This window comes from Palaemon carinicauda, chromosome 5 (assembly GCF_036898095.1).
Source record: "Palaemon carinicauda isolate YSFRI2023 chromosome 5, ASM3689809v2, whole genome shotgun sequence".
Lineage (NCBI taxonomy): Eukaryota > Metazoa > Arthropoda > Malacostraca > Decapoda > Palaemonidae > Palaemon > Palaemon carinicauda.
Window position 1 is genome coordinate 118,744,776 of NC_090729.1, and position 13,887 is coordinate 118,758,662.

General features: G+C 33.6%; 1 protein-coding gene and 1 pseudogene across 1 annotated transcript; both read right to left on the reverse strand.

The window, feature by feature from the left end:
* Positions 1–5,364, reverse strand: part of LOC137641433 (uncharacterized) — a 92,536-nt pseudogene extending 87,172 nt beyond the window's left edge.
* A 425-nt stretch (positions 5,365–5,789) lies between these two features.
* LOC137641103 (uncharacterized) lies at positions 5,790–6,116 on the reverse strand. The gene has a single exon (XM_068373547.1). It carries the CDS (start codon positions 6,114–6,116, stop codon positions 5,790–5,792), a length of 327 nt encoding a protein of 108 aa, XP_068229648.1.
* Between the last annotated feature and the right edge of the window lie 7,771 nt (positions 6,117–13,887).

The window sequence follows — 13,887 nt, forward strand, 5'->3', positions numbered from 1 at the left end:
ACTAATTAATCATTCTTTATTAATCTCTCTCTCTCCATCTATTCTCCCTCTTTTCCATTTTTCAATTTTGCCTTAATTACGCCTCCTCTGCTAAAATTAATCGTTACTTATATTAAGGAAAGGTAATCCAAAATGCAAAATTATTATTATTATTATTATTATTATTATTATTATTATCCAAGCTACAACCCTAGTTGGAAAAGCAGGATGCTATAAGCCCAAGGGCTCCAACAGGGAAAAATACCCCAGTGAAGAAAAGAAATAAGTTAATAAATAAACAATATCAGAATTAATGAAAAAAAAATTAAATAAAAATTTTCAAAAAAGAAAAAAAAACATTAAAACTGATAATTAATATATAGACTAAAAAAGACTCAAGCCAGCCTATTCAACATAAAAGCATGCTGCAAGTTTGAACTTTTGAAGTTCTACTGATTTAACTACCCGATTAGGAAGATCATTCCACAACTTGGTCACAGCTGGAATAAAACTTCTATAATATTGTGTAGTATTGAGCCTCATGATGGAGAAGGCCTGTCTATTAGAAATAACTGCCTGCCTAATATTACGAACAGGATGGAACTGTCCAGGAAGATCTGAATGTAAAGGTTGGTCAGAGTTATGAAAAATCTTATGCAACATGCATAACGAACTGATTGAACGACGGTGCCAAAGATTAATATCTAGATCAAGAATAAGAAATTTAATAGACTGTAAGTTCCTGTTCAACAAATTAAGATGAAAATCAGCAGCTGAAGACCAGACAGGAGAACAATACTCAAAACAAGGTAGACTGAAAGAATTAAAACACTTCTTTAGAATAGATTGATCTCCGAAAATCTTAGGACTTTCTCAAAAATTGAAGAAAAAAGCCCTAATGTGTTTCTCAAAAGTTAAATTTGCTGTCGAGAATCACACCTAAAACATAAAAAAAGAGTCGTACAAAGTTAAAGTTACTTATATTAAGGAAAGGTAATCCAGAATACGCCTTCGTACGTTGCTACTCCAAAACCCCAGATAATGATCTTGTAGTTGAATGCACTGAACTTCAAAAATTCAAACTTGCAGCGAATGTTTTTTTTTTTATGTTGAACAGGCTGACATAAGTCTTTTTATATAATATATACATGAAAGATCTATTTTTATGTTGTTACTGTTCTTAAAATATTTCATTTTAATTGTTCATTACTTCTCATATAGTTTATTACCTTTCCTCACTGGACTTTTTTTCCCAGTTGGAGACCTTGCACTTATAACATCCTGCTTTTCCAACCAAGGTTGTAGCTTGGATGATAATAATAATAATAATAATAATAATAATATCTTATTTCCTTTCCTCGTTGAGCTATTTTCCCCGATGGAGCCCTTGGGCTTATAGCATCATTCTTTTCTAACTACGGCTGTAGCTTAGCTAGTAGTAGTAGTAGTAGTAGTAGTAGTAGTAGTAGTAGTAGTAATACCTTATTTCCTTTCCTTGTTGAGCTATTATACCTGTTGGAGCCCTTGGGCTTATAGCATCATTCTTTTCCAACTAGGGTTATAGCTTGGATAATAATAATAATAATTATATCTTATTTCCTTTCCTCGTTGAACTATTATACCTGTTGGAGTCCTTGGGCTTATAACATCCTGCTTTTCCAGCTAGGGTTGTAGCTTGGCTAATAATAATAATAATAATAATATCTTATTTCCTTTCCTCGTTGAACTATTATACATGTTGGAGTCCTTGGGTTTATAACATCCTGCTTTTCCAACTAGGGTTGTAGCTTGGCTAGTAGTAGTAGTAGTAGTAGTAGTAGTAGTAGTAGTAGTAGTAGTAGAGTAGTAGTAGTACCTTATTTCCTTTCCTTGTTGAGCTATTATACCTGTTGGAGCCCTTGGGCTTATAACATCCTGCTTTTCCAACTAGGGTTGTAGCTTGGCTAACAATAATAATAATAATAATAATAATAATAATAATAATAATAATAATCAATAATAATAATAATAACAATAATAAACACTAATAATAACAATAACAATAATAATGATAATAATAATAATAATAACAATAATAAACACTAATAATAACAATAACAATAATAATGATAATAATAATAATAATAACAATAATAATAATAATAATAATAACAATAATAATAATAATAATAACTTGTCCAACAAAAGGGCAAATCTAACCTTCCCACATTTCGTCCATGTCCTAATCCCCAAGAGGGCATTAATCAGGTGTCAAACCTCAATAACTCCTACAAGGAAACCTTGTGCAATGACTCAGTTCCACACCCTCGAGCGTAGGACAGGATTCCCCCAGCAACTCCAGCGATCCTGTATTCCTTCAGTTTCAATTTCATCACCTCACTTCCTTTATTATTATTATTATTATTATTATTATTGTTTATTGTTGTTGTTGTTACTAGCTAAGTTACAACCGTAGTTGGAAAAGCAGGATGCTATAAGCCCAAGGGCTCCAACAGGGAAAATAAATCAACGAGGAAAGGAAATTATGTACTACTACTACTACTACTACTACTACTACTACTACTAGCTAAGCTACAGTCCTATTTGGAAAAGCAGGATGCTATAACCCCAAGGATTCCAACAGGTAAAATAGCTCAACGAGGAAAGGAAATAAGGTATTATTATTATAATTATTATTATTATTATCATAATTATTATTATCATTGTTATTATTATCATCATTAGCTAAGCTACAACCTTAGTTATAAAAGCAGGACGCTATAAGCCCAAGGGTTCCAACAGGGAAAATAGCCCAGTGAGGAAAGGACGTAAGGAAATATATAAACTACATGAGAAGTAAGGAACCATTATCATAAAATATTCTGGAAAAAGTAATATTAAAACAGAACTGCCATAAATAAACTATGAAAAGACTTGTGTCTTTTCAACATAAAAACATTCAACTTGAAGAATGGGCTATTTTTCCGGTTGTTATTATTATTATTATTATTAGTAGTAGTAGTAGTAGTAGTAGTAGTAGTAGTAGTAGTAGTAGTAGTAGTAGTAGTAGTAGTAGTACTTGCTAAGCTACAACCCTAGGAAGAAAAGCAGGATGCTATAAGCCCAAGGGCTCCAACAGGGTTTATAGCATCCTGCTTTTCCAACTAGGGTTGTAGCTTAGCATGTACTAATAATAATAATAAAAATAATTATAATAATTATTATTATTATCATTATTATAATAGTAATAATAATAATAATAATAATATTTATAATAATAATAATAATAATAAAAACAACGACATAACAATAATAATAAAAATAATACCAACAACAACAACAACAACAACAACAACAACAATAATAATAATAATAATAATAATAATAATGCCGCTCTAAGAATCTCGCCATTAAAATCATTTGCAGCAAGTTTGAACTTTCGAAGTATCCACCGATTGAACTTTTGAAGTTCCACCGATTGAACTAGCTGTCATAAAGTTTCTCTTTTCATCACGTAGGAGAAGCGAGCCATGTTCATTCTCAGTCCTGCTGGCACAGGATGGGAAAGCTTTCCCTTTTGTATGTTGCAACTTGCAACTTGCATCGTATCGTGCAAGGGACTGTTCTTACTTTCACGCATTTTATCAGTTTTAATAAAGATGATTATCTTAGTAATAATCTAAATTGTGATTTTATTGATTTTAATAATTTTGATAATTTTAATAATTTAAATAGTGATTTTATTAATTTTAATATAAATGATAATTTTAATCATTTATATATTGATTTTATTGATTTTAATGGTAACTATTTTGATAATTTTAATAATAATTTATATATTGATTTTATTGATTTTAATGGTAACTATTTTGATAATTTTAATAATAATTTAAATAGTGATTTTATTGATTTTAATGGTAACTATTTTGATAATTTTAATAATAATTTAAATAGTGATTTTATTGATTTTAATGGTAACTATTTTGATAATTTTAATAACAATTTAAATAGTGATTTTATTGATTTTAATAATTCTGGTAATTTTAATAAAAATTATTTTAATAATTATTTTAATAATCATTTTATCAGTTTTAATAAAGATGATTATCTTAATTTAAATATTGATTTTATTGATTTCAATGGTAACTATTTTGATAATTTTAATAATAATTTAAATAGTGATTTTATTGATTTTAATAACTATTTTGATAATTTTAATAAAAATTATTCTAATAATTATCTTAATAATCATTTCAATAATTTTAACAATTATCATTTTAATAATAATAATCTTAAATGATTTTAATAATAATTTCAATATTTGTAATAATTTTACTAAAAATTTTACTAATAATAATCATTTTGATAATTTCAATAATGATAAAAAAGTTAATAAATAATAATTCTAATAAAAATAATTAGTTTAATAATTTTGATAATAATTTTGATAATAACGATAAAAATAGTACTAATGATTTTACTAATTTCAATATTAATAATAATTTCAATAACAATCATAATGTTGATAATTTTAATCATCATCATTTTCTCACTTTCTGGCCTTTTCTCTTTTTTTCTTTTTTTTTCACTTTCCTTAACATTTTATGAGAAGAATATTGTGCAATATGCTTCTATACAGAGGGAATCAATTCCCTAAAAGCTTACATTACTATTTTCCCTGTTGGAGCCCTTGCGTTTATAGCCTCCTGCTTTTCCAACTAGGGTTGTAGCTTAGCTATAATAACAATAATAATAATAATAATAATAATAATAATAATATTAACAATTAGAAAATTCGTCTCGTTAATGCATGTTGTCTGTCTTGAAGCATTCTGTTTCAATCATACCGTGTCATTAATATCTTTGTTATCAAATATTTTTAGATGTTAACATCTTTAAATAACTGACAATGTTCTTCCATAACTAACGAATAACAAATTGTGCCGGACGATCCATACCGATAAACAATAAGCCTTTGTTTACAATAATATAACTATACTAACACACATTCACTCAGAGACCACAATTTCCTTTAGGCGTAGAGCGACTTTCTGAAAATATTTACCTTTTACCAAATTGAAGGGAAACAGTCTCTTGACTGATCTTCTACGCTTAGGTATAGCAGTCTTAGAGGCGACTGCTTAACCAGTTTTATTTTTCCGTGGGGGAATTTTACGTCACTTTCAAATCAAATTCACTCGCGACGCATAACGAAAGTCAACGCCATTGAGTCATCAGGTATAAGTCTTCTTCAATATATATCTTAAAGAAACAAAAGCCTATGATAAATGATATAGGTGTACAGAGAGCGAGAGAAAAATCTACCACTCCACGTCAAGCAAGACACGCGCACACCTCCTCACCACCTGTCTAGGTTACTGCCACAGCAAGACTGAGAGAGAGTCTGATCTGGGAGGCAGAGAAACACCAGACTACGTACAGTAGGATGTAGCAGGAGAACCAACTGCTTTCGCTGCCTCAATCGACGACTGCCAGATGTAACCGTCTACCTCCTGGCTGGCAGTGCTTCCCCCGAGCACCCACTAACTGGAGGTCCAAAATCCCACAGACTTCCTCCTCCCCCAACTCTTTATCTAGGCAGACCCGATACCAACGGCCCCTTTAAACACCTCGATTCTCTTTTATTTCATTTTTTGGGGGTTTTTTCTGCCTCTTTTAGCTTGTAAAAATGGAATAGATCCTCAGGGTTCATTATGAAGCAGAACTTATGCATGATACAGCAGTCAAAGATCTCTCTCTCTCTCTCTCTCTCTCTCAGGTCAATGATAAACTCCTTAGTTAAGAAAACATGATTCCTAGGACATAAAACTTCATTTATTATCAATTTCGGTACACGTTTCCCCATCAATTTCGGAACACGTTTCTCTATTCATTTCGGTACACGTTTCGCCATCAATTTCGGTACACGTTTCCCCATCAATTTCGGTACACGTTTCGCCATCAATGTCCGTACACGTTTCGCAATCAATTTCGGTACACGTTTCGCCATCAATTCCAGTACACGTTTCGCCATCAATTTCGGTACACGTTTCTCTATTCACTTCGACACACGTTACACCATCAATTTCGGTACACGTTTCTCTATTCATTTCGACACACGTTACGCCATCAACTTCGGTACACGTTTCTCTATTCATTTCGGCACACGTTACCCCATCAATGTCGGACACGTTTCGCCAACAACTTCGGTACACGTTTCGCCATCAATTTCGGAACGTTTCCTCATCAATTTCGGTACAGGTTTCGCCATCAATTTCAGTACCAGTTTCCACAACCCTTTATAGAAATGCTTTTGTTTATAATACCGAACGTGTACTGTACGTCTTATTGAACTATTAAAAAACCCTTATATACCAGAGATTCCAATTCCAAAGATTCCTATTGGAATAGATCATTCCAAAGATTCCTATTGGAATAGATCATTACAGATTCAAATTCCAAAGAGTCCCAATGGCATAGATCATTACAGATTCAAATTCCAAAGAGTCCCAATGGCATAGATCATTACAGATTCAAATTCCAAAATGTCCTATTGGAATAGATCATACCAGAGATTCCAATTCCAGTTCAAAAGAGCCCTACTGGAATAGATTATACTCTCTCTACATGTATCGAAATACAGTAGTTCTTACTACCCAAAGCGGGGGTAGATGGAGATGGTTTGGGCATGATCTTCGCACTCCCCCAAGAGAAATTAGTTCACCAAACTTTCAACAGGGCTCCACAAGGCATTAGAAGAATTGGAAGACCCAGGCCTACATGGCTAAGGACTATGAGGAGTGAAGTAAGAGACGATGAATGGAGAGGTACTGATTTAAAAGCTCAGGATAGAGACGACTTGTGAAATCTAACCGAGGCCCTTTGCGTCAATAAGTGTAGGAGATGATGAAAGCCTTGACTAGTCTAGAGAGACCCGGAATGCGAAGGGTCCACACCAGGCCTCTCTACATGGACCAGCATTTTCAAGAGCCCGTGCTACATTATCCTTTAATATGGTGGACCAAGCACAATTAACTTTAACATTGTCTAGATAGTAAAAGGCTCAATATTACAGTATTCTAGAAGTTTTATTCCAGCTTTGACCAGATTGTGGAATGATCTTCCGAATCCGGCAATTGAATGGTTGTGACTTCCAAACTATAAACTTGCATGGGATATCCTTTTATGCTGAACAGGCTGATATAAGTCTCTTTTTATAGTTTATATACAAAAGATCTGTTTTGATGTGATTACCGTTCTTAAAATATTTTATGTTCATTGTTTATTACTTCTCTTGTTTACTTATTTCCTAATTTCCTTTCCTCGCTGGGCTATTTTTCCTTGTTGGAGTCCTTGTGTTTATAGCATCCCGCTTTTCCAATTAGCGTTGCATCTTAGCTGTTATCAATATTAATATTATTATTATTATTATTATTATTATTATTATTATTATTATTAGATCAGCTACAACCATAGTTAGAAAAGCAAGATGATATAAGCCCAAGGGCTCCATCAGGGAAAAATAGCCCAGCGAGGAAAGGAAATAATTAAATGAATAAACGATATGAGAAATATTGAACAATAAACAGTGAACAACATCAAAACAGATAATTCATATATTGTATATTTTGTAGAACAAATGGATTCATTATTATTAATCATCATCATCTCCTCCTACGCCTATTGACGCAAAGGGCATCGGTTAGATTTCGCCAGTCGTCTCTATCTTGAGGTTTTAATTCAACACTTCTCCATTCATCATCTTCTACTTTGCGCTTCATAGTCCTCATCCATGTAGGCTTGGGTCTTCTAACTCTTCTAGTGCATATCTGTTTTGACGTTGTTACTGTTTTTAGAATGATTTATTGTAAGTTTATTCTCATCATTTATTTATTTCCTTTCCTCACTGGGCTATTTTTCCCTGTTGGAGCCCTTGGGCTTATAGAATCTAGCTTTTCCAACTAGGGTTGTAGCTTGGCTAGTAATAATAATAATAACAATAATAATAATAATAATAATAATAATAACAAGTGAGCAAGTCCTGAACGCGGACATGGTCCTCGTAGAGGACATACCTCCGCCAAGGTGACCTAGAGCGCCATATGTCCTAGAATCATGAATTGTTCATTTGCCACTGATACTTAATATGACATTGATATAATGCACCAATATGACCTTGACCTTTGACCTTTATAAATTTGAACATCACCCATGGGTTGCGCCTGGACTAGGACTTCCCTGTTGGCTTATGCAAAAGTCAGTGCTTTATTTCTGTCTCTTGATATGGCCACTTATGTCATAGTGACACCAGTGACCCCTGTGACCTTGACCTTGGGGTGACCTTGACCAAAATTTAATCAGTTCTTCCATACACATTGGGGAACTACTTGGCCAAGTTTGAAGTGATTCCGTGTAGAAATGTGGCCTCTACGTTGTCCACAGACAGACAGACAAACAGAGAAACAAACAAACAAACAAACCGAACCGAAAACATAACCTCCGCCGCTTGGCGGAGGTAATAATAATTATAATAATGTGGAGCCAAGCTGGACGTTTGGTGAACTGATCTCTCTTTTCTTTTTGTATTAATAATAATATTATTATTAATACAAGAAAATTAAACGAAACAAAGCCACAGTACACAGTATTTCTTGTCAATGATCGACCAAAGTACACACCCTCAAATCATACCCAGGTAGAAATTGACCTAGACATGGGTTAACGGCATCTGGTTCGAAGACGCTCTGGACTCCATTGTTTACATAGCGGAGCCGCGGAGAAAACTTCCTCGTTAGTCGCCGGTGGGGATTCCGGGTTAAATCAACATTTGCTTATTCCAAATTTCCCCGTATGGGTCAACAGGCGGTATCGGAGGTGGGGTGGGGGGTGGGTCTGTGCATAGAAGGATTAGTGATTTTCGGTGGGTGAAAGCCTTAATAATAATAATATATATATATATATATATATATATATATATATATATATATATATATATATATACACACACACACATATATATATATATATATGTACACACATAGATACATATAAATTAGATTCTTAGCCTAGAAACAAATGGAAATGTATATTTATATAATAAGGAAGGGTGGTATATGAAAGTAATGGTATATACATTGTATAACTAGAATCTTTTATCATAAGTAAAATAAAAATCCATATCTACAATAAATTTATATATATAGTAAATCGAGGTCATTAATATCTGAGATAATTAAGGTACTTTCAGATGTGTAAACACACACACACACTCTCTCTCTCTCTCTCTCTCTCTCTCTCTCTCTCTCTCTCTCTCTCTCTCAATATGGGAATTTCTTTACATACAAAATAACAAATACTTGGAATAGACTTCCAGCGGATGTAGTAAACAATAACACGGTAAAAGAGTTCAAGAGTAAGTTAGACAAGATCATAAGAACTCTCTAAAATGCTTAAACTAAATCGTTCTACCAAAGAACAAAAAAGTCTCCACGGATGGACTAAAAACAAAGTCTTTGAGACATACAAAAATCCTTGTAACTCCTTTTCTCTCTCTCTCTCTCTCTCTCTCTCTCTCTCTCTCTCTCTCTCTCTCTCTCTCTCTCTCTCTCTCTCTCTCTATTTTTCATATATAAACTGCGCATCAAAGGCATCATCACAAAAGGTTAATAGGGATTGATAGTAAAATAGAAAGGTTTTAAATGTAATGTGTCCATAGTTATGCGTGGCCTTGAACTACACCTTGGAAAGTACTAGTAAAATTGAAACTAATAAAAATATTTCATTAAATATTTCATTCCATAACAATGTTATTCAAAGTGAAAAAATGAATGAATTAGTTGAAAATAAGGTCACAACAACAAAACAATCATTATATATCTGTATGTATATACAATTTCTAGAGAACCCCTGATTATTGTTTTATTTACAACTAGCAGAATCAAATTGTTTGTAATATCCACTTCACAATACTAACAAGAACTACAGAACTACAGAGCTAAGGATAATTAATCAAGGTTGAAAATGGACCAAGATTTTAAGGCCTGCAAATTATAAACATCTATAATACATCATCCTCTTAGAAGATTATAGATCTGGCATTGATAATACACACACACAAACAAAGCCACTCAAACATTTTCTAAAACATGGCATCCCACACATCTCGAACTGTCGACCTTACCAGGATTCCTTCCTCGCTGCTGGGAGGAAGGACGTGACCAGGACTCCTTGCTGCTGGGAGGAAGGACGCTGTTGACTGGTACAACACATGGACATACGCTACCTGACATCGCTTAGACCCCCTAAGCGATGACAGGCAGGGCAGCCGATCGGAACTACGGTCTACCCCAAAGGTAAAGCAAAGTCCTTCAAAATGAAAGCAACCGTGCTTACCCCATACAAATGGGAAAAGTAAGTTAATAGAAAAATAATAATAGAATACTAATAAGAACTACAAAGCTAAGGCTAAATAACCAAGGTTGAAAGTGGCCTATGATTTTATATAATTTAAAGAGGGATTTTATATCTTGAGTTATTAAGGCTGCCGTAAGTCTCTTCTTATAGATTATATAGGCTAAGCAAGATCTGTTTTAATGTTGTTACTGTTCTTAGAATATTTTATTTTGATTGTTCATTACTTCTCATTTAGTTTATTTTTATCCTTATTTCCAATCCTGAGTGGGATATTTTTCCCTGGTGGAGCCCTTGGGCTTATAGCACCCTGCTTTCCCAACTAGGGTTGTAGCTTAGCAATTAACAATAATAATAATAATAATAATAATAATAATAATAATAATAATAATAATAAAATAAAATGATTCCAAGGCCTGCAAATTATCATAAACATCTAAAATACATTACGGTTCTAGTAGATTATAAATCTGTTACTGATAAGGAACCCATACATCTTTTTGAGATAACTATACACTAGCACACCTGAAAGAGAATTCTCATGTACCAAGAGAAAACATAATTTTATTATTATTATTATTATTATTATTATTATTATTATTAGCCAAACTACAACCCTAGTTGGAAAAGCAAGATGCTATAAGCCCAAGGGCTCCAACAGGAATTTTGCCATCTAAGTTATGCTTACTGAGGCTTAGTAACCATTTAAATGTTTAAAGGCCGCTCATGAATGGCAGAGGCAAGGGACAGTGACACTGCCCCTAGCTAGTAGGAAAATGTCCTAGAGACTAACCATACATACATATGGTTAGCGCCCAAGACCCTCTCCACCCAAGGTAGGACCAGGGAGGGTAAGGCAATGGCAAGAATGGTGAGGTTTCAGACATTACAAGAAACTACTGAGTTAGGGTAGGACTCGAACCCCGGTCTGGCTATCGCTAGACATAGACGTTTCCAATAGGCCAGTATAACCACAACCCACCACAACTCAAAATAATAATAAAAAAATAATAATAATAATAAGAATAATAATAATAATAATAATAATGAAATTTTCAAAATTTTCTCTCCTTAGGTCTACTTTCCAGTCTTTAAATCTCAGAACAGTTCAAACTTACAACATATGCTTTTATGTTGAACAGGCTATCATAAGTCTATTTTTATAGATTATACATTAAATATCTATTTTAATGTTGTTATTGTTTTTAAAATAGTTCATTATAATTGTTCATACTTCGCTTGTAGTTTATTTATTTCCTTAGTTCCTTTCCTCGCTGAGTTATTTTCCCTGCTGAAGCCCTTGGGCTCAAAGACATCCTGCTTTTCCAACTAGGGTTGTAGCTTGGATGATAATAATAATAATAATAATAATAATAATAATAATAATAATAATAATAATAATACCAACAAGGCGTATGTAAAAAAATAAAAAATAAAAAATATTTAATTAAAGATTCATGATTTTTAAACAAAATTTAATGTTAGAACACTAAAGAAATTTTTGAAGTCTTTAGCTTTAAGCTCAACAGCCTAAAAATCGTAAGTATTATTATTATTACAAGCCAAGCTACAACCTTAGTTGGAAAAGCAGGATGCTATAAGCCCAAGGGCTCCAACAGGGAAAAATACCCCAGCGAGGAAAGGAAACAAGGAAATCCGGTACGGAAGTAAATTTAACGCTGGCTAAGTTCACGTCAGCACAATGTCAGCCGGATGAAAATACACCAAGGAGCATGTCTTGCAAGGGAGGAAATGCCATAAATTTTATCAACTTTATCTTAATTTCATCAGTTTTATCAACTTGCAAAACGTCAGCCAGTTGATAATTAACCAAGAAACATATCTTGCAAGGGAGGAAATGCCATAAATTTTATCAACTTTATCTTAATTTTATCGAGTTTATCAAATTGCAAAAGGACAGCACAATGTCAGCCGGATGAAAATACATCAGGGAGCATATCTTGCAAGGGAGAAAAGCCAAGAATTTTATCAACTTAAATTTAATTTAATCAGCTTTATCAACTTGCAAAAGGTCAGCACAATATCAGCCGGATGAAAATACACCATGGAGTATATCTTGCAAGGGGGAAATGCAAAAATTCTATTAAATTTATTCCAATTAAAATTTTATCAGTTTGATTTTATCATTTTCATCACCTTGCAAAAAGTTAGCTGGATCAAAATTCACTAAGGAGCATATCTTGCATGGGAGCAAATGCCATAAATTTTATCAACTTTATTTCTATTTAAATCTTGTGTTTGATTTTATCAATTTTCATCAACTTGCAAAAACGTTAGCTAGATAAAAATATAATAAGTATATCTTGCAAGGGATGAAAATCTATAAATTTTATCAACTTTATTTAAGTTGTACCAATTTTATCAACTTGAAAAGATAACCATATTGCAAAACGCTTCGAACATTGATACACACGGCGAATGATAAATTACCTTTAATTCACACCAACTGATTAAATTTTAGAAATTTTCATCCCTACATCTAAGATCACCGGTCACCTTCCTCTATCTATCTCTATCCATTTCTTCTATTCCCCGTCCCACCTTCAACATATCCCTCCCTAGCCACTGATGGATGTTAATCAAATCTAAAGGCCGGAGCCATAACCCTACGGATATATCTTGTCTCCGTCTTTCATTCGATCTCTCGTAGTACAAGTGGTTGCGAGGAGAGAGAGAGAGAGAGAGAGAGAGAGAGAGAGAGAGAGACAGAGAGAGAGAGAGAATGTTACTCATGAACTAACATACATGAGTAACTGATTAGTGGTCAATTGATTAGGGCATGAGAGAGAGAGAGAGAGAGAGAGAGAGAGAGAGAGAATTATCATCCACTCGTAGACTTCAATTTTCTAAGTCTGTAAATTGCGATTTGGAGAGAGAGAGAGAGAGAGAGAGAGAGAGAGAGATTTCATGAACTAGCATACAAGAGTAACTGATTAGTGGTCAATTGATTGGGTGGAGAGAGAGAGAGAGAGAGAGAGAGAGAGAGAGAGAGTTTCTCATGAACTAGCATACACGAGTAACTGATTAGTGGTCAATTGATTGGGTGGAGAGAGAGAGAGAGAGAGAGAGAGAGAGAGAGATTTCATGAACTAGCATACAAGAGTAACTGATTAGTGGTCAATTGATTGGGTGAGAGAGAGAGAGAGAGAGAGAGAGAGAGAGAGAGAGTTTCTCATGAACTAGCATACACGAGTAACTGATTAGTGGTCAATTGATTGGGTGGAGAGAGAGAGAGAGAGAGAGAGAGAGAGAGAGAGATTTCATGAACTAGCATACAAGAGTAACTGATTAGTGGTCAATTGATTGGGTGGAGAGAGAGAGAGAGAGAGAGAGAGAGAGAGAGAGAGAGAGTTTCTCATGAACTAGCATACACGAGTAACTGATTAGTGGTCAATTGATTGGGTAGAGAGAGAGAGAGAGAGGGAGAGAGAGAGAGAGAGAGAGAGAGATTTCATGAACTAGCATACAAGAGTAACTGATTAGTGGTCAATTGATTGG